Below are 27,654 nucleotides of genomic sequence, written 5' to 3'. Positions count from 1 at the left end.
AATGCTGATGATGCATTAAATAAAGACTGATGACAAAGGTGTAACACTTTTTTTAATGAGTAGATTAAAAATCAAAAACATAAAAACATAAAATACATTCATGTTCACATTGATGCCATATATGTGAAAACACTAATCTGATAAGGCTGAAAAGTGTTTAGGTGACTGCACACTGTAATCTATGGTTGAGACTGACACAAAGAGAAATTCAAAGAGAAATGTGATGTTTATTGTATAACCACAATAAATCTACTCTGTTGTTAGCTACCCACAACAAATAAACATATGGTCATATTTTCTTTTTCTAATTTTCCATATTCATTGAAACAAAGTTTCCCAAGTTGTTTGTCTTCAGGCTTGTTGGTTTGGATATGCCATGTCCTTCACTTTTCTTTGTGAAAAGACTTTCTCATCATTGTGTTTCCATTTTAAGGTCAATTTTTTGCCCAGCTTGGTTTCAGAGAAACAATAAAGATACTGCCTGTTGCACCATACAGGTCAAAAACATCCTGGGAATCTTTGAATCAGACAGAAAGAAAAAAAAATCATAAAAAGATTACATCAGCCATGCTGCATGAGTCTTGAACGGTTGCTCTAACAGCCAAGATGAACTTGGCGGGAAGAAAAAAAAATGAAAGACGGAAAAACAAAACAGTCTGAATGTTGAATAATGATTACATTATATCCTGTTGTCTACCTCCAGACCACAGTCTGCACAGAAGTCAGGCTCCGGGACGCTACCAACCAGCTGCTTATGATGATGATGCTTCTTCAATGGAAGCTCAACTTTGTCTGTTAACACAAGATTACATGTCAGACTTGCAGAATTACAACCATCTCTCACTACTTTAGGTAAAAAGCAAAGCCTGCTATGAATAGCATCATAGATTTGATAATATTGGGTCAGCTAAACAAGGACACATGCAAAAACATGGAATCTGAATTAGAGAAACACAGTGCAGAGAATGGACACTGTGGTGCTGTTTGCAGGGTTTGTGAGTTTGGATTGCTTTGTGTCACTAATGTTAAATACGAGACACAAAAGGCTCATCAACTGTGAAGAGCTGGTTATAGCCTCTGAAGGTTGGGGCGAGGGGGTGCCGTTTAAATGGAGCAATGAAAACTCTCCAGAAAGACACTTATTCATTCAATAGTTCACATAAGTGTCACTGTTTAACCCCCCAAGAACAAAGATAGAGAGAACTGAGGATTTACACTAAACGTTTGTTTAATAGATGTTAAATTAAATGGTCATTGATAGTTTTTTTTCCCGTCGTTGTGTTTATATATTTCTACATAGTAAAAAATATAGTGTAAACTATCCATTCATTCATCTGTCTTCTTCAGCTTATCCAGGGCCGGGTCGTGGGGGCAGCAGCCTAAGCAAAGCAGCCCAGACCTCCCTCTCCACGGCCACCTCCTCCTGCTTATCCGAGGGAATAACAAGGCATTCCCAGGTCAGGGGAAAGATATGATCTCTCCAGCGTGTTCTGGGTCTACCCCAAGGCCTCGTCCCAGTTTGATAGTATTGGGACATATTGGGACAGATTCCCAAACCAACTCTGTTGGCTCCTTTTGATGTGGAGAAGAAGCAACTCTACTGTGAGCCCCTCCTGGATGGCTAAACTCCTCACCAAAGCTTGTGACCATAGGTGAGAGTAGGGACAAAGGGACATCAACCGGTAAGTTGAGAGCTCAGCTCTCTCTTCACCACAATGGATCGGTACAGCGTCTGCATCACTGCAGCACCAATCCATCTGTTGCTCTTCTGCTCCCTTCTCTCCTCATTTGTGAACAAGACCCTGAGATACTTAAAGTCCTCCAGTTGGGGCAGTAAGTCGTCCCTGTCCCGGAGTTGGCACTCCACCCTTTTCCGGCTGAGGACCATGGCCTCAGATTTGGAGGTGCTGATTCTTATTCCTGTCGCTTCACACTGAACTGCAAACTGCCCCAAGCTAGAGGCCATCACCCAGTGCACCCTCACTATGTGTTTTGGCATCCCAGGTCTGTCCAGCAACCTCCCCCACCACCTGATCCAACTCATCACCAGGTGGTGATCAGGTGAAAGCTCAGCACCTCTCTTCACCTGAGTGTCCAGAACATGCGGCAGCAGAGCTGATGATGCAATTATAAAATAACTCATGGATTTATAGATCACCGACCTGGGGCCTAGGTGTCCTGGTGCCACGTGCACTTATGGACACCCTTATGTTCAAAAATGGTGTTTGTTATGGACAAACTGTGGTTTGCACACACCGCCACCCAGCACACACTCCCCTATGACACCTCCTGCAGGTGGTGGGCCTACAGGAGGGTCCACATGTACCGAGTTGAAGAAAGCAGGAGTGACAGGAATTATTAGAAAAATAGGGTTTTCATTTATTTAACCTCCCAAAATTATATTTACAAAAGTCATAAATGTTGATCTCATAGAAAAAGGTCAAAGAAACAAAACTGAACTCAGGCAAAGACCTGCAAACTTAACAAACCAACTGACTGCCCAAACAAATATAACTGACCTAAACATGAAATGTCACACAAGGTTATATATAATGGCTGATCAGACCACTATGAGACATGAGAGGTAACTAAACAAAACACAATCATAAACAACAAACAATGCAGTACAGTCTAGTTTGTTAATAAACTAAACACCAAAGAAGAAAATCAAAACTACTGAACCCTAAACTCAAATATTTAATTAAGTACAACTACTTTGTTTTTATTGAAAGAAAACACAGATTCTCCCCTTCAGCAGGAAGTGGTGGTGCGGTCCAATTATCCCTCTTTGCATTTAATAGTTTCAAACCCTGCCCACCACTTTTTGTCTGGCAACTCCCCGGGATCATGGCAGGTAAGAAGAAACAAAGGTTTGTCAAAAATAAAACTAAGTAATGAACTGGTATGAATACATAAGTAAACTAAATGTGTACGCTTACAAACAGAACAAATGTATCCAAACCAATCAACACAAACGTGTGTTACTGTGTTCAAAGGAAGAAATGAAAATGCACAAGAGTTACTGACTTTAGAGTGTGGCCATGGGTTTGGCCATCACAGTAACCCTATCCCAGCCAAGGTGAACTGTTCCCTTGATCTTCTGCTGATAGGGGCTTTTGAACCACTCTTTGTCTGTCCCTCACCCAGGACCACTTTGCCATGGGGGTAAAAGCAAAAGACAACGTAGCCCCTGGGATCCCTGAGAAACCCAAACCCCTCCACCGAGATAATGTAGTGATTCAGCAGGGGGATGGTGTAAACAACCAGCATAAAATATTGCAAAGGCCAAACTATTTCTTTTCTTTGACACAGTAATTTGTCTAGTAAAATCTAACACCACATGTTCAACCTGCTTTGTGATTATGAGTTTGATCTTAGTCTGCATTGTGTTGTGTTTGTAAATAAATTTTAACAAACAATTTGTAGTGCAGTGGCATGAACAATACATCTGTTTTTATTAGTGATTTGTTTGTTTTTTATAAACAGCCTTTTTTTAACATCTCACTATGTGCAGTGTAATAATGGAGATTACAATAACACAATATTTTCACATGTCTGTGTTTTCATGCAAAGTGCCACAGGCCGGAGTTTGCTCGTAATAATAATAATACTAAAATTAAGCATGATAATAATAATAATCTTACCCTTTATTATGTTTGCTTTTTTCTGGATACAGCAAACAATGAAAATGAAGATCACCAACAGAAGAATACCTGACAGTGAAAGAGAGGAATAAAATTGTACTTTATTTGTAATTGTACGCATGTGAAAAATAGTAAATGTGTTTTAGTTCAACAAGACTGTAACATAACATACCTGCTCCAGCGCGCACTGGAATACAGACATAAATGTCACATACCTCAGGGAAAGCTTCAAAACAATACAAGTAGAAAAATGTATTTATTAGATATGTATAATAAAATGGCCATTTTAGCCATCAACAGACAGTTGACACCACATAATATTCACAGGGCTTTAAGCATTTGTGATAAACTGGCTGATTGCAGAAACACTGCAAGCAATGGGCGTGTTTACCACAACTTCAGCTTTTTGTTAGCTTGTCCTTCAGATTTTCTTTCAACTCATCTTTGTTAAGCAATTTATGTTGTTTGTCTTTCTTTAGAATAAATTATAGTTGACAGAATAATAATTAATAAATTATTAATAAATCATTAATAAATTATTATAATTAAATTAAATTAAATTAAACATTTGAATATAAGTGCAAAAATAATATATGTACAATACAAACAATTTCTCAAAGTTTTGATTTTGATAAGACAAAATCTTTGTGGGGTTTTTGTTTTGTTTTTGGTGATTGTGTTAAAACCATGTTAAAAAAAACTAATCTGATCCATAAGCTCAGTAATGCTGTGGGTATTGAGCTGGACTCCCTTAAGGTGGTGTCGGCAAGATAAGGACAATGCTGGATGCACTCCTTGACTTACTGGCCAGTCACAGGAGCACGTTCAAAAACAGACTTAGATTACCCAAATGCACCACTTCACAACTCAGGAAATCACTCCTGCCTGTGGATATCGCCCTGTACATCTCCTCCATCTAATAACAGTCACAGTGCAATAGCTCTACCCATTGGCACATAGCACAAAAAAACAAGTTTTACAGTTTAGAGTAAAATGTCAGTCATATATATTTAAGCTCTGCAATATTCTGGATATTTATAAATGAGCTATTTGTATATATTAGAGCTATTTCTTATATTTTTTTTTAAACTCTGTAATACACTGTATTATTTAATTTAGTTCAGTCTGTTAGTGTTCTCATTGTTTTGCAGCAACTGTAACCAAAAAGTATTCTGATTCTGATTAAATAGAAAATGCTGCAAAAACTTAAAAAAGAGTTAAAACGATATAACAGAAACAGGAAAAAACTGGGACACAAAATTTACTTGAATCTCTCTATCCAAAAAAATATAATGTACAATATGATACAACTTCTAAACTGAAAAAATCATTGACAATCAGCAGATATTTTTTATAATTCCAAAGAGTGTTTCAGGAAAAGCTTTAAAATAAAAGGAAAAGAAAAGTATCATGTTAGCATGTGAGCTCAATACAATGACTACTTCAGTTCATGAATATTTGGAAAAGGCACATTTGAACATTTGTACAGCTGATGGTAAATAATACTTACCAAGCTTATAGCATTCTTGTTGAACAGGCTGACTGATCTGTGAGCTGACACGGTTAGAAGCACTACAATAAAAATTGGCATTTAGCACGTCTTTGGCTACTCTCGACACCATCTTCCCTTTTTCTGCCAACTGTTTACCATCCATAAACCATTCGACCTTCTCATCCTGTAGGAGAAAACACAATTTGTTGATTAGATGAAGGTTTAGAATTGAAGTCTAACATAAAAAACTCAACCTGGCTAAAATTAGAAATATAATAATCTTTTCATACATTTTTGGTAATTTCCCAGCCTATATAATTAAATAATAGATAAAGAGAGACCCAAGCCTCACTGAAACAACATCTCTGAGTAAATGCTTGTAGACAGCACGCTTCAAATCATGCTTGGTTTCAGTGGAGGAAAAATGAGGCCTTTGTCTACAGATTCTTCAACAGCTTAGTTATGAGTCAGTTATTGGTAGAGTACTCTAACTTAATTGTACCTGAAACAATAAATATTGTACTCACCTTAATAACATTGCAAGTAAAAGAGACTTTTGTCTTATCGCCTGCACACATCACTGTTACTTTGGGCTTCTGCACACGGTCTGAGTACAGAAAATTTCTTTATATCAACATTATATAAACTACTGCTGATAATGCTTTTCTACAGTAACCAACACTGTTGATTGATAAGACTGAAAAGTGACGTCATAATAAAACCAAACACTCTTAATGACAAAGTATGACTAAGACAGCTTAGCACACTTGCTTGTTGTGATAGAAGTAGTACAAACACAATAAATACACATATGATGTTATTTTCCTTACCTAATACACACAAACGCACACTCTGTAAGTTTCCCCCCACATTTAGTCCATCTTCATTGGTAACCTCTGGGATGTATCGTCCTGACTTGTCTTTGGTGAGTTGTGTCAGCTTTAGTGATCCAGTTGAATCAACATCATCATTTTTCCCTATGATCACCTGTTTCTGTCTGCGATAAAAGATTAGACTTGTGTCCTTGAACCATTTCAGTGTACCTGATTCCTTCAACTCATATCTAAGTGGCACAGTAAAGCTTGATCCTGTTGCAGCATAAACACAATCATCCTGAGAGCCTTTGAAACAGAAAAGAAGGTAAAAAAAAATCAGATGAAAAAATTAGAACAAGGCAAGGCAAGGCAAGTTTATTTGTATAGCACAATTCAACAACAAGGTGATTCAAAGTGCTTTACAGAGACATTAGAAACAAAAACAAATAAAAAGCATGATTTAAAATTTATTAAAACAAGCAAACAAACAAACTAATTAAAAAACAAACAAAACAGTATATAAAATCAGAACAGTAGATAAAATCAGTAGTTAAATGTAAGTTTTGAAATTTAAGCTTAAAAGTGTGGATTTGGTTCTTTATTCAAATGCAGCTGAGAACAGGTGAGTCTTCAACCTGGATTTAAATAAACTGAGTGTTTCAGCTGATCTGAGGCTTTCTGGGAGTTTGTTCCAGATATAAGGATCATAAAAGCTGAATGCAGCTTCTCCGTGTCTGGTTCTGACTCTGGGAACTGATAAAAGACCGGATCCAGATGACCTGAGGGATCTGGATGGTTCATACTGGGTCAGGAGGTCATTGATGTATTTTGGTCCTAAACCATTCAGAGCTTTATAGACCAGCATCAGAACTTTAAAGTCTATCCTCTGACGGACAGGCAGCCAGTGTAAAGACCTCAGAGCTGGACTGATGTGGTCCACTTTTTTGGTCTTAGTGAGGACTCGAGCAGCAGAGTTCTGAATGAGCTGTAGTTGTCTGACTGATTTTTTTAGGTAGACCTGTAAAGATGCTGTTACAGTAATCAAGCCTACTAAAGATGAATGCATGGACTAGTTTTTCCAGGTCCTGTTGAGACATCAGATCTTTTATCCTTGAAATATTCTTGAGGTGATAGTAAGCTGATTTTGTTATTGTCTTAATGTGTTTTTCTAAGTTTAGGTCTGCATCCATCACTACACCCAAATTTCTCGCCTGGTTTGTGGTTTTTAGATGTATAGATTGAAGTTCTCTGGTGACCTGTAATCGTTTTTCTTTGGCGCCAAAGACTATTACCTCAGTTTTGTTTTTGTTTAGCTCGAGAAAATTGTGGCACAACCAGTCATTAATTTCCTCAATGCATTTACCAAGAGCCTGTACAGGGCCTCGGTCTCCTGGTGACATTGTGATATATATTTGTGTGTCATCTGCATAGCTGTGATAGTTTATTTTGTTGTTGTTTATAATCTGTGCCAGTGGGAGCATGTAAATGTTAAACAGAAGGGGTCCCAAGATGGAACCTTGGGGAACTCCACATGTGATACTTGTCTGCTCAGATGTGAAGTTACCTATTGATACAAAGTATTTCCTGTTTTCTAAGTATGTTTTGAACCAGTTTAGTACAGTTCCTGAAAGACCTGCCCAGTTCTCCAGTCGTTTGAGTAATATGTTGTGGTCAACTGTAACAAGAATGAAGAGCATACAGTATATATATGTACATATATAAATATGTATATATGTCCAGCGATGGGAATAACGGCGTTCAAGTATTGGCGTTACTTTTTTCAGTAACGAGTAATCTAACTAATTACTTTTTTTTTTTTTTTTTCTTTTGTGTGTGTGTCCCGTTTGGATCTTTAGCCATCAGAATTGTTGTCTTATGGCCAAGAAAGATGCCAAGCGGATTTATTTTAACAAGTGGATCATCATGGCCTTGCCATATTGGTCCATTTGATTGACCTTTATTATAATTGTGAATTTATTTTATTTTCAGTTGCTACAAACGGGACAGACATGACTGGGGGATAGGACAGGGAGAAAGAATGAAAGAAAGAGAGGGAGAGAAAGAAAACCAAAGGGGAGAAGAGACGGTGAGAAGGGGGGGAAGAAAGAAAAAAAAACAAACAAACAAAAAAAAAAAACACCTGGGTCACCTGTATGGAGAAAAAAAACAGAAGAGAAAGCAAACAACAAAGAGCAACATAATAAAAAAAACAGCACCATCACAATAAACTAGCTAGCAGTAGATATCAGTAGATACTAAATAATAAACGATATTGTGCAGCACGCAAGATAGACAGCGCACAATGTGCTTTGAGGCAGCAGCCAAGAAAGCTGTAGTCCGCGTCTGTGAACACCCGTGTGTACACCTGTGTGCACACCTGTGTGGATCAGCATGCTTGCATTCCAAAGGTTTCTCCCTGTAACGATCTGCTAGGGAGTGTGGGGAGCCACAGCCCCGTCCTCCAGGGTATGAAACTAATTACTATTTCTATCGTTACAACGCCGTGGCATCTTACTGAATGGAGAACACCTGATTGTTATGTAAATAATTTGAAATGGTTATTTTAAAAAGGGTAAAAGGTAAATGGATGTAAATAACTTTAATGTTTGCAAAACTTGTGCACATGATTTTAAAATTGGCAATTTATATTAGCATTTAAAGTTATGAAATATGATTCAATAAACATGTTTGCTTTTTGTCTGATTTTAGATCAACTGTGTTAATACAATATTTCAAAATGAAAACATAACTGTAGATTCAGACATGTGAGGCTGTGCTGAAAAGAATGATACCAAACAAGGCAAATAAACAGTTTTTTAAAGGTGAAATGTAGAGGAAACATCAAAAGAAGCTAAAAATGGCCAGTTATACCCTGGACCCCAGAGGGTTAAACTTTAAAAAAAAGTAATGCAATAGTTACTTTTCAAGTAATTAATTACTAGAATCATGTAGCTCAGTTACTAACTCCGTTACTTTTTTTTTAAAAGAAGTAAGTAATAACTATAATTAATTACTTTTTCAAAGTGACTTGCCCAATACTGTATATGACATAGTACTGAAACATGTAAATATAAATATAAATATGGAGTCAGATCTCGCCTCTGTTAAGTCTTGAAGAATTATAAAGTTGGAAGATGACATGTTAATTAATTTTGCCTTAAAAATATCATAACCAGCAAGTTTGGAATTTAAAGCTAAAACATAAACCAAAAAGAACAACAAAATTGTACCGTAAATTGTACTATACCTGAGGAAGCAATGAAGCAGCAGCAGAGCAAAAACACAGCGAAGGTGGCAGCAGAAACCATGTTCTTCACTATTTCCATCACTCTTAGCTCAAAAGAGCACTTTCCAGTGTCGGTGTTATTTCCTGTAAAAGCACAACAGTGTCACATGTTTTGTGTGTGTGTGTGTGTGTGTGTGTGTGTGTGTGTGTGTGTGTGTGTGTGTGTGTGTGTGTGTGTGTGTGTGTGTGTGTGTGTGTTCAAGTGTAGGCATGTGCATGTATGGTTTTAAAAGGAAGTGACCCAAGAGGCCTCATCTACTTTCATAAACCAAGCAAGCAGATCTCACACCCAGAACACAGACTGTGCATCTTGTTTTGGCTTTTTGCTTCAGAGAACATACATAAATATAACCAAAATATTTTCAATAGTAACCAGAGTGAACACAAGGAAAGCGGCGGGGCCAGACGGCATCACCGGCCGTCTGCTGCGCTGCTGTGCTGACCAGCTAGCAGGTGTGTTCACTTCCATCTTCAACGAGTCCCTGGCGAAGTCTGTGGTCCCCACATGCTTCAAAAGATCCACCATCATCCCTGTGCCCAAGAACAGCAAACCCTCATCCCTGAACGATTACCGGCCAGTTGCACTGACCTCGGTAGTAATGAAGGTGTTTGAGAGGCTGCTGAAGAACATCATCTCCTCCTCCATCCCAGACACCACAGATCCGCTGCAGTTCGCCTACAGATCCAACAGATCCACAGAGGATGCCATCGCCCACGTCCTACACACCACTCTCAGCCACGTGGACAAGAAACAGGTAACTATGTGCGAATGCTGTTTGTTGATTACAGTTCAGCGTTTAACACAATAGTGCCCTGCAGACTGTTCACAAAGCTGAGGGATCTGGGACTTAACAGCCGTCTGTGTGCATGGGTGTTGGACTTCCTCACTGGCAGAACTCAGGTGGTGAGGGTGGGCAGGTGCTTCTCCAACAGCATCACCATCAACACAGGAGCACCTCAGGGATGTGTCCTCTCGCCACTGCTCTACTCCCTCTACACTTCAGACTGTGTGGCCACCCATGGCTCCAACACCATTGTGAAGTTTGCTGACGACACAGTGGTGTTGGGTGCCATCTCCAACAACGATGAGGCGGCCTACATGGATGAAGTGAAGAATCTGGCATCGTGGTGCCAGGACAACCACCTCCAGCTGAACGTCAGCAAGACCAAGGAGCTGGTGGTGGACTTCAGAAGGGGTCAGCACAGAGACTACAAGCCCATTATCATCAATGGAGCTCCAGTGGAGAGGGTGCAGTCCTTCAAGTATCTTGGTGTCCACATCTCCTCAGACCTGACATGGGCTGCCCACATTCAGGTCCAGACCAAAAAGGCTAGGCAGCGCCTGTATCACCTACGACAACTGAGGAAGTTCAGGGTCTCTCCAAAGATCCTCAGGATTTTCTATACAGGCGCTGTGGAGAGCATCCTCACACAGAACATGACATCGTGGTTTGGGAACAGCTGTGTGAAGGACCAAAAAGCTCTCCAGAGAGTGATCCGTACAGCAGAACGCTGCTGCAGGATTGCTCTCCCCCCGCTTCAGGACACCTACACCAGGAGATGCCGGACTAGAGCAGCGCAGATACTGAAGGACCTGTCCCATCCTGGCAACAAACTGTTCCAACTTCTGCAATCTGGTAGAAGGTTCCGCATCTTCCGGGCAAGGACAGAGAGACTCAAGAGGAGCTTCTATCCCCAAGCCATCCGTGCCCTAAACACACACACCCGCCCTCTCACATCATCTATAATTGACTGAGACAGGACTCTCTTCCAGACACTCTAAACCAAGGCACAATGTACATTTCAATACCTTTAATTTTAAATATGTTCATATTGTCTATCCTGTAAAATAGTCAGATGTCTATTCATATTAATGTACAGAATTCACCTGCTTGCTGGTACTACTGCACATTCACCCAGTGTATATACTGTATATATATATATATATATATATATATATACATGTTCTTCCTCTACACCCCCCCCCCCCCAATTTTTGCACATGTCGAGGAGCGTGTCAGGCTACATTTCACTGTGTTTTATACTTGTATAACTATGCATATGACAAATAAAGAACCTTGAACCTTGAAATCAAATGCTAAATTGCTATAAAATACAAATGACTGTTGTTTTGAATTAAATTGTTTTCATAAACCTGAATGTACAAACTGATTTTATTTGTTGAATATTATTTGTTGTTTCCTCATTGTTTTCAGTTGAAACAGGACACTGCTGTGATGTGTTGTTTACAATCTGGTCTGTAAGTGTAGCTGTCCCTAGTTTACACAAGGTATTACATCTGTAGTGAGAATGAATGGCTATGGATTCTGAGAGTAATAACGTTTTAGTGCAGTTTTTGTGCAGTTCCCGTGACTTTTCATGGCACGGTGTCAGAAGAAGTTGCCCACCAAAGGTGTAGAAGCAGAAGGGAGAAGATGCAAGCAGTGATAATGGCAAAGGTTAATGCACCTGATTTGTTTGACTTCACTAAACCAGCGCAATGGCTGGTCTGGAGGCAACGTTTATCCCACTTCTGAGTTGCTGCTAAACTCAACCAAGAGGACGGCGATATGCAAACGATAATTCCTACAAAATGTTAAAGAAGAACAACACGATTCATGAACGTGTGAATTTCCATCAAAGTTCCCAACGACATGGTGAGAGTGTAAAAGCCTTTGTCAGAAATCTCTATCAGCTAGCAGAGCATTATGACTTTGGTTACAATAAAGAAAACAAATATCTAATTGCAATATAGCCGACAGTAAAGTGGCCCAGAGGCTGCAGCTGGAGTTGAACTTAACCCTGAAGAAAGATATTAGTGTAGCTTATCAGTCCAACTTAATCAAGATGCAAATTATCGTTGCCTGTGAGATGAATACTGTGTCAGTGCCAGAAAGCTCTAAGAGCAAAAGCAAAGCATGAAAAGAGGGACAGCAACAGCTGCTCACTTCGTGGAAGATTACTGGAATGTGCTCAAATGTCATAAGACTGGATCAATCAATCAAAGATTTTAGGGCCTGTGGATACTAATGCTGACACCTGTGAGGACAATGTATCTGATAAAATAACAATTTAAGATGCTTTTATTTAAATTTATTTTTTTATTAATAATTGATTCACTAATAATTGAATTAATTTCATGTCAATAGCACCATTAGAAATATAGAAATATAATATTTACTTAGAAAATTTGTGACTTGTTCAAGACTCATTTTACCCACTGTATGCAGATCAACTGTCTGCATACAGCTTGCAGGATGAGGATGTGCACTGTTGTGCACCAGGAGGAACTCGGGACCAACTACAGTCTGTGGATCCAAGGATTTCATCCTGATATCTAATGGCAGTAAGGGTACCATTGCCTAGGCTGTAGAGGTCAGTCCCTCAATGAATATGGCTCCACAGACCATCTTTGACCCACCTCCAAACTTGGTCATACTGAACGATGTAACAGGCAGCATAATGTTCTTTATGGCTGAGCACTGAGCACAGGACCCACTAGAGGACACTGGGCCCTCAGACCACCCTCATAAAGTCTGTTTCTGATTGTTTGATCAGAGACATTCACACCAGCGTCCTGCTGGAGGTCATTCTGTAGTTCTGCCACTGCTCATGCTGTTCCTCCATAGACCAGTAAAAATGGATTTAGTAATTTAGATGCTTTACATATAAAAAATGAGCGAGAATGAAAACTTCCATGAGTATTACATGAAAAAGTTATGTAATCTTTATTACATCAGCATTTCTGTACAATAGAACACCTGCAGTTAAAAAGGCCAAAACTATAATGATGAGAAGATTAAAATATATCTTACCTCTGAAGGTTTGGCAGGATGAAAGGTAAGAAAAAACACTTTTGGTTCATACATTTTACCTCAGACTCTAACATTAATGGAACACAACAGTCTGTTTTGTTAGACCCTCTCTGCCTAATAAGGCGGCATCTTGGTTTCACTCTGATGTTGAAGTTCAAAACTGCTAAAAACATAAAAACGAAACAAACGAACAAAATGAAAACACAAGCACGAAGAACTGTTTTTGTCCTGCTGTCAGCAGTGATGGAAGAGGACCCAGATGAAAGATTGATGTTAAACATGATAAGACTGGTAAATGAATTTAACTGGAGTGAAATATAGATGTGTGTGAGTGCAACCAAATGTTTTATGTGCATTTAAGACAAAAACGGCTCTCTGGGACTGTGTGTGTACTGTACCCTGCAGCTGTTTGTTTTTAAAAAGAAAAAAACAAGTTTGTCGTCAATAACATGCCACTTCTCATGTGTGGTTTAACACTTACTGCAGAAACTGAACGCCTGATAAGAAGGGGGAAATACACAGAAGTTGTTTGTGCTAGAGAAAACTCCTCTGTATGGTTTTACAGCAGTATTCCTGTTTTTGTTGCATTAAACTGGTTTCTTCTATACCTGTTTGCATGGTGGTGTGGGAACACAAACATCAAAAATCCTGTTTGTATAGACATGTTAAAATGCATGATTTGAACCTTTTAAATATATATATATATGAGAAAAAGAAACTTGTTGCCCACAGCAGCTCAATGTGGCTAACACTAGAATTCACCAGCTGACACCTCATCCTCATTCAGGTTTGACAGCGTTTCTAGTTGGTAATGGCAGATGCCTGAGCAGGAACTGAGGCTGCAGTTTGGAGAAGCCCTCAGAGGAGACTGATGGCCCATCCCCAAGAAGCATTGATGACTGTCTGCTACAAAGGTCGAAGACTCTAACTGGTAGGCAGGCTTAAGATGACGAGCGGCTCGTGACCTCAATCAGGTTGTCAGGGATTGCACTGAATGAAGTGCCAGCATTATTGAATGTGCCAACAAACATGAAAAAGGAACGCCAGGAAAAGAGATCAGAAGAAAGTGCAGATGATGAGAAAACTTGATGAAAGAGTGAGGGAACCTGAATCAGGTAGTGACTTGGTCGGGGTCTGAACAGAGGCTCTGGCGGTGAAGCATGCTGGGAATTTTTAGGCAGGAGATAATTGCTGACAGCTAAAGGCTTAAGGGTGAGTTTCACTTAAGCTGGATGATGCAGACGGGTTACCAGGCTGGCTAGTTTGCTTCATTTGAGTAAGGTACAGGGACTACTGATTGATTCCATAACAAATAAAGGTGATGTATCAGTTTTGGAGGTACTGGTTGAATTTGAAAGGTTACTTAAAGGAGGGGGTTAATATATATACAGAACAGGAAGGGGAGGTGTCAAGGTGTAGTCCTGCTCCTGAAGGTCGGGTGTGTTCAGGGTGGTATGGCCCTAAGCGAGAGAGCCACTACATAAAAAGCCTATATATATATTATTGTGCTAAACTGCATATGTTACAACAAAAACATGCAAACCTTCTTTATTAGCTGCAGCTTCAAATTTGAGCTGCAAAATTGCTTTTCCTGCAGTAACATCACCTTAAGAACACGTTCGTTTATTTCAGCAGTGTTAAATTGACAGAGAGCACACAGTGTGTTAGGACGATTTGTAGGTCAAACATTTTTGTCTTTTGGAGACTTTCACTTATATATAGAACATAAGAATATAAGCATGTGTGTGTCATCACAGCACGTATAAAAAGGCAGTTTCTGCACTGTCCTCTCGTTTATGGCCATACCACCCTGAACACGCCTGATCCTGGAAGCTGAGCAGGGTTGGTCCTCGTCAGTACTTGCAGTCCTGTAAGCTTTTTCACTTCAACACACAAACTGCAGAGGGCGCTGCTGCTTTCTCGGGAGAGAATACTGTTTCACTTTTCTTCACCTGGTAGTGGTTTTGAAATAATGAACTGTGAGGCGAGAGAAAAGAGTAAAATACTTTATTTTATCAGTAATGATAAACAAAAAACACGAATAACAGAATCCAAGGGCAGAAGTGAGACCAGTGTCAATATGTTATACAACCATGTGATCAGATAGCAAAATATACCTTCTGGTACCATCTAGCTGCAGGAGTTCATGGGTAAATCCTTGGAAAGCTGAAGAAATACTTCAGCAGGAAAAATCACAGCCTTTTGCAAAAATATATCCAAATATAATTATACACTTTTTCCACGCATCCAACTGTTGATGCGTTCATAAGGAAGGCCATGCTTATTATTCACATTAGAGTATTACTGATTAAAAAAATAGAAGCAGAACTTTTTGTCAAACAGAAGAGGAACACAAAACATTTCAAACAGATGTTTATGGCAGAATTCATAGGTCTGAAAATACAAGTCAGTCCCTTTCAAGCAGTTTAAAACAGAAACAGTAAAGGACTGCCATGGCTTTGAGATACTTTGGTTGTAATACAAATCCCAGAGTTCACAAGCAAGAGGACTACAGAGATGGCCATGCTATGCTATGCTAAATTACAACTGTTTAAAGGTAACATTTTAAAAAACCTACAGGAAAAACAAAAGTAGAAAAAATGTTAAAAAAGTCAAAATATAAGTGTCATCACATTTTTACAAGAACAAGCTTTTCCACACAGACAAGTAGACGACAGTATTCCAAGAATAATCTAGTTTTCCCACATCTTTTAAAAACACTGTAACACATGAGTCTTTAATAAAAATGAGTCCATCAATGTTGATCAAATACTGATTAGCACTTGTTTAGACTGATCGTCTATATGGGTTTATTAACCTGCTCCATTATTGTGTGCACATTTAACCCAGTTTATACAGTCAGTGTAAACAAACGAGGGGTCCTAAACACACCGTTTCATCTCAGCACTGAGGCTGGATAATGATTGTATTTTTTCTGTTGTCTCACTCAGAGGTTCTGGGATGCTGCTGGTCGCGATGGTGGTGATCAGTTATTTGAGTGTTGCAGGCCAGCTCACTACAGCTGCTGCTGATGTTGCTGCTGTTCCTGAGTGATCTGCAAACGAAGCTCCTCCTCCTCTGTTAAAATAAGCATAGACGACAGGTCAGAGGGAGAATCAGCTCAGTTCAGTTGTGTCAATACTGCGCCAAATCACAACAATAGTTGATGCGAGACACTTTATATTGTCAAGACCTTACAGTAATCCAAAGAAACAGAAAACCCCAACAATCATATGACCCCCTATGAGTAAGAGCTTTAGTGACAGTGAGAAGGAAAAACTCCCTTTAAGGAAGAAACCACCAGCTCAGGGAGGAGGAGCCATCAGCCGCCACCGGTTAGGGTGAGAGGAGGGAAACAGGACAAAAGACATCCTGTGTCTTCACATCACAATCATCTCTCATCATTTCTCGCAAAACCTGCTCATACTAAGACCCTGGCTTTGATGTGGTGTTGCCAGCTAAACAAAGATGAGCTAGAATCAAACTTCATCTGCTTTGCAATCAACAAAATGTAAAAGCTCAACACATGTTGGAGGTGTCACTCAGATTTAAAAAAAATAAAAATGAAATCAAATCCAGACCACAGACCACCCAGTCACAAAAAAGGTCATTTCAGCAACACGTGATGATTTCTGACCATGTAGTAAAAGATAAGAAACTGCTCAAAACATTAAAAACTTAATTTCCTTCTTTGACACAATAATTTGTGTCATCTGTAGCCTAATCCAGCATTACATGTTCAGCCTGGTTTGTTCAGTCTTAATGTCAATACTGCACTGTGAAATTCATTACAATGGCTAAACCTAAAGAAAAATGAACTTATTGTCTCAATACTCAAGGAAGAAACGTTATTGAGCTTTCAGTGAAGTATACGCCCTGCCACCAAACACCAGCCAAAACAACCCAGCAACAAAATAAAAAGGAGACGACATTTTTGAAAAGAAATCTTACGGATTTTTTTAATCCGCTTTTTCCGTCTGGACTGGACACAGCAAATGACGACAACAAGGATTACCACCAAACAAATACAAATGCCTGATGGTGAAGAATAACAGCAAATTGTGTTTGACATGTTAAAGTGGGACTAGAAATAGACAAATGATTGTGTGAAGTTTAATTCCTCCACATTTCATATAAGATGTGAAACATACCCACAGCGATCCAGATGCCACTGTGATCAGCTTAAAACAACAGGAGCAGAAATGTATTTATTTGGAGATGACTGACAGGTGACACGTGATAGCACATCATACTTGCACAACCCAGTGTCACTGACTTGACTACTTACAGGGCTTAATGCAGTCTTGTTGAACAGGCTGACTGATCTCAGAGCTGACGGGGTTAGAAACATTGCAAGAGAAACGAGCATTTAGCACGTCTTCGGCTGGCCTTGTCAGCTCCTTGCCAGTCTCTTTTTCTGCCACAGGTTTATCACCCATAAACCATTTGATCTGAAAATTATTTTCACTCTGTAGACAAACAGACAATTAGTGGATTTATTGGAAGGTTCAGATTTTAAGTCTAACATAAAAAGTTAAACTTCGCCAAAATTAGAAATATAATAATCTTTTCATACATTTTGGGTAATTTTCCAGCCTATATAATTAAATAATACATACATAGAGACCCAAGCCTCACTGAAACAACATCTGAGGAAATGCACACTGCAAACTACAGATTCTTCAACAGCTTAATTATGAGTCAGTTATTGGTAGATTACTCTAACTTAATTGCACCTGAAACAATAAATATTGTACTCACCTTAATAACATTGCAAGTAAAAGAGACTTTTGTCTTATCGCCTGCACACATCACTGTTACTTTGGGCTTCTGCACACGGTCTGAGTACAGAAAATTTCTTTATATCAACATTATATAAACTACTGCTGATAATGCTTTTCTACAATAACCAACACTGTTGATTAATAAGACTGAAAAGTGGCGTCATAATAAAACCAAATACTCTTAATGACAAAGTATGACTAAGACAGCTTAGCACACTTGCTTGTTGTGATAGAAGTAGTACAAACACAACAAATACACATATAATGTGTTTTACTTACCTAATACACACAAATGCACACTCTGTAAATCTCCCCCCACATTTATTCCCTCTGTGTAAACCTCTGGTCTGTATCGTCCTGACTTGTCTTTGGTGAGTTGTGTCAGCTTTAGTGATCCAGTTGAATCAACATCATCATTTATCCCTCTCATCACCTGTTTCTGTCTGCGATAAAAGATTATTCTTGTGTCCTTGAGCCATTTCAGGTAATCTGATTCCTTCAGCTCATATCTAAGTGGCACAGTGAAGTTTGATCCTGTTGCAGCATAAACACAATCATCCTGAGAGCCTGAAAGATAAAGAAATGAAGAATAGTCATGCTAGAAAAGCTCTCAACAACTACATGTCAATTCATCAAATTTGAAGGAAATTATTATTTTTATTACTTCTTGGTGTTTTTTTTTTTAATGTTTAAAAGGTGAATGAAAACCTGGTGTCAAGAAGAAACAAAAGTGCATCCAGGTAATCCCAAAAAGTTAATTCTGTTCAACTGGACGTAGCGTTTTGTTTGGGAGAAATGTTTCGTCACTCATCCAAGTGACTTCTTCAGTCCCAGTGATGGGACTAACAGCATTACAAACTACACAACCACAAACAGCTATAAAACAATCGAGTGAGTGAGAGAGTGAGCGAGAGAGAGTTTTGTGTTGTGTGTCAGAACAATGAGGCGACTGCTATCAGGAGTGATACACCTGCTGCTGTCAGACCTGCAGGTATCAGGCTTTTTTTGGAGTTCTTCTATATGGTGTGGGAACACTTATTGAATGCAGAACAGCTGATGGTTATGTAAATAATTTGAAATGGTTATTTTAAAAAGGGTAAAAGTTAAATGGATGCAAATAACTTTGTTGTTTGCAAAACTTGTGCATATGATTTTAAAATTGACAATTTTTATTTGCATTTAAAGTTATGAAATATGATTCAATAAACATGTTTGTGGTTGTTACAGTAAAAAATATAACTTTTTCTACTCTGATTTTATGTTTTTTGTCTGGTTTTTGATCAAAAATCAAAAGTAGCTAAAAATGGACAATTATAAGCTGGACCCCAGAGGGTTAAACATTTTTTTAAAGTAACGCAATCGTTACTTTTCAAGTAATTAATTACTTTTAGAATCATGTAACTCAGTTACTAACTCAGTTACTTTTTTGAAGTAGTAACTAGTAACTATAATTACTTTTTCAAAGTAACTTGCCCAACACTGGTCTCAGCTGACTGTAGGTTTCCCCAACCAGAAAGCTCCAGGCAATCCAGGAGAGAAGGACGAACGCTGCCTAAGCGAAGACTCGTAGTGATCCTGTATGTGTCAGGAGTGTCGGAGCAGTTGAGACGCATTTTTTCTAAACACTGAATCTTTGTGGGTTTCAAATCCCAAAACACGCTGCGCCAAAAATTGGTCCACCCAAGGATCAGGTCCCCCGACACAAACAGAGTAACATAGTGTACGCTGTTGAGTGCCAGGAGGATTGCCAGGATTTATACATCGGAGAAACCAAACAACCTCTGGCAAAGAGGATGGCACAACACAGAAGAACTACCTCGTTAGGCCGGACTCTGCAGTCTATTTACAGCTACAGGCCAGTGGACACTCTTTCAAGCATGAGGATGTTCACATCCTGGACAGGGAGGAACGCTGGTTTGAGCACGGCGTCAATGAGGCCATTTACGTGAAAAGGGAAAGACCATCTCTGAATCGAGGGAGGGCCTAAAGGTTCATCTTTCACCATCTTATCCCGACATGGACACACAGGGCGGCTGCTCTCTGTCCCGACAAAACAGTGTCTTTGTTTTGCTCTTTTTCTTGTGAAACAAGGTCCACACTGTCATGAGCTCCTTCTCAAAATCAAGAAAAGCAAACTGACTTTATTAATCACGGAAGAGCTATGAATTACACTGAGGGACTGCGGACTGCTTCGGAGGCACCTACATTCAGCGAGCCCTGCTACTAGATCTCGCACACAGATGGAACGTGTCAGGCAGTGCAAGAGGAAGAAGACGGGTAAGTGTGGAGGCATCCGGAGTAGGCTAGCAGCTAATTCACACAAACCTGCTATTTCCCCCATCGTACTGTCCAACGTGCTCTCCCTGGACAACAAGCTGGATCAACATAGAAGAGCCACCTCCACGGGACAAGACTCTGCTGTCCATCTGCATCTAAAGGTCAAAGGTCACTCTTTTGAGCATGCCAATGTTCACATTTTGGACAGAGAAGACAGATGGTTTGAAAGGAGTGAAAGAAGCCATTTATGTCCACTGTGAGCGACCATCTTTGAACAGAGGCGGGGGTTTACGACACCAACTGTCTGCCATCTATGATCCAGTTTTGAGATCCCTTCCCAGGCACCTTAACGCCCACTCACATCCTGGGCCATCTAACCTCAGGAAATCACATGATAGGGTGGGGCCAGGTTTCACAATGAGCTCACCCAAAACCTTGGCTGTCACCTACACCTGTTTTCACACCTTGGATCATGTGATTAGGTAGGGGATCAATAGGGGGTCCATGACCCTCTTGAGGGTCTCCCCCAAAGGGCTTAAATCTGGGACTCTCCACCAATTGGTCTTAGAACTGAAGAAGCTTCTCATATGAGGTGAAACGTCTTCAAGAAACTTGAAGAAATTTTTCTTTCCCAGCTCCTTAGACTGCGATTACCCAGATGACTGAGAACCTTCACAGACAAACTGTCATTGCCTACATTTCAAAGTGCATCAGTGATGTCACAGAGACCAGGACTGTCACTGTCCGGGCCAATCAGAAACCATGGCTGCATGTGGTGAGCCTAAGAACAGCAAGGGCAAAGCCATCACGCTGCATCAGAGATGTGAAAAGGCAATCCTCCAAGAGGATTTTGCAAAGCTTCAGTGACAGCAGAGATACTTTAGTTCAGTAATTATTGCTAAATTCTAGGTTTTTTGATGGTAAAGCACATTTCCACTGACAGCCTCATAAAGAAAAAAAAGAAATTGAAAAAGAAATAAAACTGCACGATCACTAAATCACATAGAACATCTGGCCAATCACAAGTGGCATCTTAAAGAACGATTTGAAAAGTTAAAATGAACTTTTCCTTTAATAAAGCCTGAGGAATTAATAATGAGATTCATTAAATTGTATTTGTACCTGTGGAGCCGTTGGCTAAGCAGCAGAGCAGAAACACAGCGGTGATAATGGAAGAAGAAGACATCTTCTTCACTCTTCTCATCACATTCAGGTCCAAACAGTTACTCAGTCCAAATCAGGGGTAGATGAATATCCAAAGGCCTTCTAACGACGTGAAAAAATACAAAAGTGAGCAAAAATGAACAAAATGTATCAAACAAACAAAAACAGCTGCAAACAAAGCAGATGTGTTTTCGGGAAATTGTTGAGCCAACTGATGCAATCCAGACTGTCTAGCATGTTCTTAAGTTTCCCTTTTGGTTACCAACATATTATATTCCAACAGGAATATTGCCTCAATTTCTGGCTATAGAGAGTGAGGATGACGTCACCGAACACAGTAAATAGAAAGTGAAAGTAAAAAAAAAACAAAAAAACAATTGAACTAATTGAACAATAGACCAGACTGTGGTTAGAGCTGAAATGTCTTTTATTTAAAGGAAGGAATTTACTGCGCAGCTCTCTCGCTCTCTCTCCCTTTCCGCAGTTATAAGTCAGCCCAGCTCACCCACTCTCTCTTCAGCTCCTCTATCACAGCAATCATGGATACTGACCGCGTTCGTCTTCGGGGTTCACAGCACACATAACGTTGATAGATTTGCATCGATTTCTTACACGCGCGTATTAGAAAACAATGATTCTGTGATCACAAAGCTTAGACCCACCCAAAGCAGTGTGGATGTGGACGAAGCCTAAGTTGCAGTGAGGCTATCAGACAGCAGATGATGATTAATAAAGTCCATGTGATCCATTAAAAAAAAAGAAAAAAATCATGAATTAAAAAGATTTCTTCTGACTCAGGGTGGAGGCGGTGTGATCCTGGGAACTGTGATTATCAAAGCGGAAGCGACTGCGGACCCGATCCGCCCCCTGAACTGTCATTTCCAGGATCTGTTTGGGATCATCGTGGTGGCATGTTTTCAAAATGCCTTCATAAACATACTGAAGTATAAATAAAAAAAAAAACATCTGGCCATTCAGACAGCTGTATAAAAGTTTGGATATTTCTTATGAAAGAAGCAGTGTCACTCTGGCAACTATTGATTACATATTCCACTGCGGATTCCTCGTTTTCCACTGATAGCAGTTTATTAACCTGGCAGCAGGTCATGTCATACATGCCGCCTTCAGACAAAAACACAAAACATGCTGGTTAAAATGAACAAAAGTGGAAGTAAGTGAATAAAAGTCATATGATTGAATGAGTGAATGAATGAAGCCAATTCTGCTTATAAAATAAGAGGAAGCAGAGTAACAATGTCTCTGTCTAAATGTGAAGGTTTTAATTCATTAATTAAAAAAATAAAAATAAAAAAGTTTTTTAGTTGCTTTTTGTCCAAGCTCTCTTCTGTGTTTGTTTGTTTGTTTGTTTTTTAAAGTACAAGTTCTCATCAGCATCGTTCCTCTTTTTTTTCTGCCACTTGTGACACACCACACAAAGATTCTAGGTCTGACCAACTGTCTCAGCCGTGGGCAAATTCTGATTCATTCCTTCAATTTTGTTTAAATTGTAAATTGTTTTTTTTTCATCCTCTTCCCTGTTTTTATTTATGGTAGGCCTAATTAGTTGGTTATCGCTGATATTCAGAAACATGAACAGTGACTCTGTCAGTATTTGCAGATGTCCACAAGGTGGCACCATTCCATACACATGTACATGGTACAAATTCTGATCCTTACGGTAATATTACGGTAATAATGAATGAAATATCAGTTTATTTTAATATATGCGGCAGAAACGGCTCTCTGTTTAAATTTTTTTTAATTATAACATATTATAGGCATCCTGCACAGATCACATGACTTCATCACTAAGGCCAGACGGTGATGATAATGTTATTTTCTGTTATGTCTCTTCAGATCACAGTGTGCCCAGGTGCCAGGTTGTGGGACGCTGCTGTTTTCAGCCTCTTTGTTGGTGTTGACAGCTGGCTGCTGCTGGTAGCGATGCTCATAACAACGAGGCTTTTCCTGTTCTTCATCAGTCCACTGCAAATAAAGCTCCCTCAAATCTGTTAAAATAAGGACAGATGAAAGATCAGACCTGGAGAATCACCGGTCATCTCCTAATGTTTTCAGACAGGATTGTGTCAGCTACACAAGGATAAATAGAAAGAATTAGATCTCCTTTGTAGTCAATATACTGTAGACAGCTCAATGGTAAACTGACACATTCTTATATAGTGCTTTAAACAGCACAGAAAAAGCACTTTTTTCTATTTCTAAGTGCTTTCTATCTAACATTCACACTGAGGTGAATGCATCGGGAGCAACTGATCTCAAAGCTCCAAGTGTATTTGATGTCAGCTAATCTATGCTAATGCCACTGCTATTTGTGTAACTAATAATGGTATTTTATTTTTAATCTTGTCTTAAGACAGTCATTACATCAGCAGAGCAGGTTTAAATCTGTCTGAACTACTTTGTGGAGTCTATCTACATCAGAAATGAATGTGTGGGAGGCAGGTGTGAACCTACAAGGAGCAGAGATAGTGGAGGCAGATGAGATTCAGTACATGGGACCTTTGAGCTTTGTAGAATCCCTACCCTGCTCATTTTAAAACCTTTCATTTAATTCATGTTGTTTAAATTGGTTGTTGGTGGCGCTTTTATTTAAAATATAGTTCTTCTGAATTATTCAAAACGTTTAACCAATTTGCTTATATCGACACACCGTAAGTGACACAATTTAAACAAGCAGCATAAAATATTGCGAAGCCCAGATATAATTTTTAGCATAATCCAACACCAGATGTCCAACCTGCATCGTTATTAATAATAATGATATACTGTCAAGAAATCAAACAAAACAAGTCAACTCATGGTCCCACAAACATTAAACAACTAGGAGTGTGAGTTATGCTAACTTTTTACACTGCAAGTAAAACTGACATTTGTCTTATTGACTGACAGAAGCCAGGCTGCCATATCGCACCATCGGCCCCTCTGGCCACCACCAGTAGGCGGTAGGGTAAAGTGTCTTGCCCAAGGACACAACGGCCAGGACAGAGAGCCCGGGAATCGAACCGGCGACCTTCCGGTTACAGATGAGCTTCCCAACCTCCCTGATCCACGGTCACCCGTCAAGAAATAATCTTGATAATACATTAAAAATAATAATAATGCTGTATGGGAAAGCTAGACAGTAACTTTAGTACATTAATAAACCAGCAGTTTTCTGTGGGTTAAATGTGTGACTAACATAGAAACAGGCAGAACATTTGCTATAAAGTACATTTGTATTACCAGAATAAATGTATGTATAATGTGTTGTTACTTACCTGATACACACAAATGCACACTCGGTAAATTTCCCCCCACATTTATTCCCTCTGTGCTGTGAATCTCTGGTCTGTATCGTCCTGACTCGTCTTCATCCAGTTGAATCAGCATCATCATTTTCCCCTGTGGTCACCTGTTTCTGTCTGCGATGAAAGATTTGTGTCCTTGAACCATCTCAGGCTCTCTGATGCCTTTAACTTATATTTAAGTGACACAGTGAAGTTTGAGCCTGTTGCAGCGTACACACAATCATCCTGAGAGCCTTTGAAACAGAAAGATGAGATTAGCCATGTTAGAAAGGCTCTGAACGATTGTATGTCAATTTATAACATTTGAAGGACATTGTGTTATTCATACTAAATTCAGGGCTGTACCTAAACTTTGTTCCATCTACAGACTTCTTACAAATTTCCAAAGTAGCTGCCAAGAAATCACGATGCAGATAAAAAGTGTCAGACACTAACATTTAATTTCTGTGTGCATGAGCAACGCTGCTTTGCAAAGGTGTCCACATAGCATAGCTTGAGTTAGTACACAGCATGTAAACACATTTTCTGCATGTACAAATATCTTTGTGAGAATTTTCAAAATCTCCATAGAGATGTTATATCGTGTTTTAATTTGATAAATCATTGACAATCAGCTGATATTTCACATTCTTCTCAATAATGTCGACTACTTTAGAAGCTGACTACTTTTAGATTGACTGGAACTTTTTGAGATCACGACAATCATCATGACATTGCAAAGAAAACAAATATACCAAATGTGCAAAAACAGTTCTCAGTAAAATGAATTTTGCAATCACTAAGTCGCTTTATCAGAGTTTCACTTTCTGTCAAGGGAACAGGAAATCAATCATCTTATGATTATTTTCCTCAGTAATAATAAGAAAGTAAGCCTCTACGTTCATTCTGACACACTACTCAAAACTGGTTGGGTGTCTTTTTTCAGAGCCACTTGCTCTAAACCTTTCATTTAGCATGAAATGTTGTTTTCTGGAAAATCCCTTTCATAACTTTACATGTGCAGAAAAGAATTAAAGTATTTATCTTTATAACTGTCATGTGGGAATGTGCTTAATTTCATGAAGCCCAAGTAATGCATGGTCTCACCAAGAAAACAGTCAAAAAAGCATCAGCGATGACAGACAACAATACATCACGTGAAGATCGCATATAAACGTTTTTGCTTGACAGGGAGACAAGTGACTGTAATCACAAGAACTATGATGAGGCAGTGTGATGTTTCAAATAATTAGAGTTACTCATTTAGTCCAATAATGAACACTTTCATTCTTTGTGTAGTACAGGATTACTACAGTTTATTTGGTGGGTCACTTTTGGGTGAATGATACTTGTAATTTGTAAATATAATGATCAGTTTTTTAAAAGAAGCACAATTGTTTGATGTTTTATCTCATTTACTGCATCTACATGAACTTTGAAATGTCAACCTGATCGCTCATTTAAAACTCCCTCAAATACAACAAAACTACACCTGACAGCATACAGAGATGAAGTGTAGCGTACCTGTGGAGGCAGTGATGAAGCAGCAGAGCAGAAACAGCGATGGTGGCAGCAGAAGCCATCTTCTTCTTCACTGTTGTCATCACATTCAGCTAACAGCCGCTTTCCATTTTAGAGGCTGTTTCCTGTCAGAGCATGGCATCATCATGTTTATGTGAGTGGGCATGTGTGGTTTTGAAGGGAAGAGGCCTCGTCTGCTCTCATAGATAAAGTACATAATTTCGTTCCACCTCATGTTAACATGTGATGTGAATGGGTGTGATGTAAGTGGTGTTGAGGAAGTGAGCATCAGCGCCCTCTGCAGTTTGCGTGTCGAAGTGCAAAAGCTTACAGCACCTGGTATTCCCAGGCGGTCTCCCATCCAAGTACTGACCAGGCCCGACCCTGCTTAGCTTCCGAGATCAGACGAGATCGGGCGCGTTCAGGGTGGTATGGCCGTAAGCGAGAGAAGAGCACAGAAACAGCCTTTTTAAACATGCTGTGATGACACACACACGTACGCACTTACATTTTTATGTTCTATATATAAGTGAAAGTCTAGAAAAAGCGACAAAAATGTTTGACTTCCAAATCGTCCTCTGTCACTTTAACACTGAACATGTCTTCTTATCGTGATATTACTGCTGGAAAAGCGTTTTTGCAGCTCAAATTTGAAGCTGCAGTTAAGGTTTGCATGTTTCGCTGTAACATATGGTAAATGGCCTGTATTTGTATAGCGCTTTACTAGTCCCTAAGGACCCCAAAGCGCTTTACACATCCAGTCATCCACCCATTCACACACACATTCACACACTATGAAGCTTAACACAATAATATATATCAAAGTGTGTGACATTTGCCAGCTATAAAAGGTCTTTTATGTAGCTATGCTCTCGCTTACGGCCATACCACCCTGAACACGCCCGATCTCGTCTGATCTCGGAAGCTAAGCAGGGTCGGGCCTGGTCAGTACTTGGATGGGAGACCGCCTGGGAATACCAGGTGCTGTAAGCTTTTGCACTTACACACACAAACTGCAGAGGGCGCTGGTGTTCACTCAGTCTCTCAACATTACTCTATGCTATTAAATTTGTATTCCGCATGATAATCAGCCCAACAAAATAAATAATCAAATTTCTAACATTTGTGTTAGCGTTTTAGTGTGAGGCAAGAGAAACCAGTGAAACAGTTATTTTATCGGTAACAGTATCCATGGAAAGAAGTCCACCATAAATGATAAAGTTATCCGAAATTATTATTATTGTTATCAGTTTGATGTGAAAGTACAAAATAAAGTTATTTAGTAATTAGTAGTTTCAGCACTTAGCTGTGATAAAGTAGTAAATGTATCATTATTAAAAGATAGTAATTTATTACAGGACAGAGTCAAAGTGGCCGAGAGCACAGAGTCTGCACAGTGATTTGATATAAGTTTATAATGTATTCTTATATTTTGGTGTATAAAACCCAAAATATCAGCTAGTACAACTGTCTATCTATGTGTTTAATCATGATATATTCAAAACAAATACACAGACATTATTTATTTTAACCTGGAAATCTGAGAGACATTTACAGTTATTCTAGTGT

The 27,654-nt window shown here is 39.3% G+C and overlaps 2 protein-coding genes and 1 long non-coding RNA gene across 5 annotated transcripts; all 3 read right to left on the bottom strand.

Moving 5' to 3' along the window:
* Nucleotides 1–207: 207 nt before the first annotated feature.
* Nucleotides 208–9,404, bottom strand: LOC309700929 (T-cell surface antigen CD2-like). Of its 2 annotated transcripts, none has more exons than XM_082524847.1 (8): nt 9,199–9,404; nt 5,967–6,257; nt 5,664–5,743; nt 5,155–5,320; nt 3,817–3,870; nt 3,645–3,713; nt 698–792; nt 208–517 (listed from the first exon to the last, which is right to left on the bottom strand). In XM_082524847.1, exons 1-8 carry the CDS (start codon nt 9,275–9,277, stop codon nt 458–460), a joined length of 894 nt encoding a protein of 297 aa, XP_082380973.1. In that variant the 5' UTR covers nt 9,278–9,404; the 3' UTR covers nt 208–457. The 2 variants fall into 2 exon arrangements, with proteins under 2 accessions (XP_082380973.1, XP_082380974.1); XM_082524848.1 differs by having other exon boundaries at nt 679–792; nt 9,199–9,402.
* Nucleotides 9,405–15,043: 5,639 nt separating this feature from the next.
* LOC309701220 (T-cell surface antigen CD2-like) lies at nt 15,044–22,149 on the bottom strand. Of its 2 annotated transcripts, XM_082525318.1 has the most exons (8): nt 21,940–22,149; nt 21,236–21,379; nt 18,116–18,403; nt 17,814–17,893; nt 17,341–17,521; nt 17,204–17,233; nt 17,004–17,087; nt 15,044–16,130 (listed from the first exon to the last, which is right to left on the bottom strand). In XM_082525318.1, the coding sequence occupies exons 2-8, from the start codon at nt 21,315–21,317 to the stop codon at nt 16,069–16,071; spliced, it is 807 nt and encodes a 268-aa protein (XP_082381444.1). In that variant the 5' UTR covers nt 21,318–21,379; nt 21,940–22,149; the 3' UTR covers nt 15,044–16,068. The 2 variants fall into 2 exon arrangements, with proteins under 2 accessions (XP_082381444.1, XP_082381445.1); XM_082525319.1 differs by lacking the exon at nt 17,004–17,087.
* An 885-nt stretch (nt 22,150–23,034) lies between these two features.
* LOC309701295 lies at nt 23,035–27,171 on the bottom strand. The gene is made up of 3 exons (XR_014274937.1): nt 26,089–27,171; nt 24,556–24,818; nt 23,035–23,286 (listed from the first exon to the last, which is right to left on the bottom strand). It is a non-coding gene; the product is annotated as an uncharacterized lncRNA (long non-coding RNA).
* Between the last annotated feature and the right edge of the window lie 483 nt (nt 27,172–27,654).

The sequence above is a fragment of the Aulonocara stuartgranti genome (genome assembly GCF_965226115.1).
Source record: "Aulonocara stuartgranti genome assembly, chromosome: 23".
Classification (NCBI taxonomy): domain Eukaryota; kingdom Metazoa; phylum Chordata; class Actinopteri; order Cichliformes; family Cichlidae; genus Aulonocara; species Aulonocara stuartgranti.
Note: the sequence above shows the minus strand (reverse complement) of the source record. Positions and strands in the feature narration are given on the sequence as shown.

Excerpts from the sequence above, each read along its gene's own strand:
- LOC309701220 (XM_082525318.1), bottom strand. The coding sequence starts at position 21,317 with ATGAGAAGAGTGAAGAAGATGTCTTCTTCTTCCATTATCACCGCTGTG. Across the intron at positions 18,404-21,235 it reads CTTAGCCAACGGCTCCACAG|GCTCTCAGGATGATTGTGTT; the intron begins GTACAAATACAA and ends TTTATCTTTCAG. Across the intron at positions 17,522-17,813 it reads TTACTTGCAATGTTATTAAG|AGTGAAAATAATTTTCAGAT; the intron begins GTGAGTACAATA and ends GTTTGTCTACAG.
- LOC309700929 (XM_082524847.1), bottom strand. The coding sequence starts at position 9,277 with ATGGAAATAGTGAAGAACATGGTTTCTGCTGCCACCTTCGCTGTGTTT. Across the intron at positions 6,258-9,198 it reads CTGCTTCATTGCTTCCTCAG|GCTCTCAGGATGATTGTGTT; the intron begins GTATAGTACAAT and ends TCTGTTTCAAAG. Across the intron at positions 518-697 it reads GTGCAGACTGTGGTCTGGAG|ATTCCCAGGATGTTTTTGAC; the intron begins GTAGACAACAGG and ends TCTGATTCAAAG.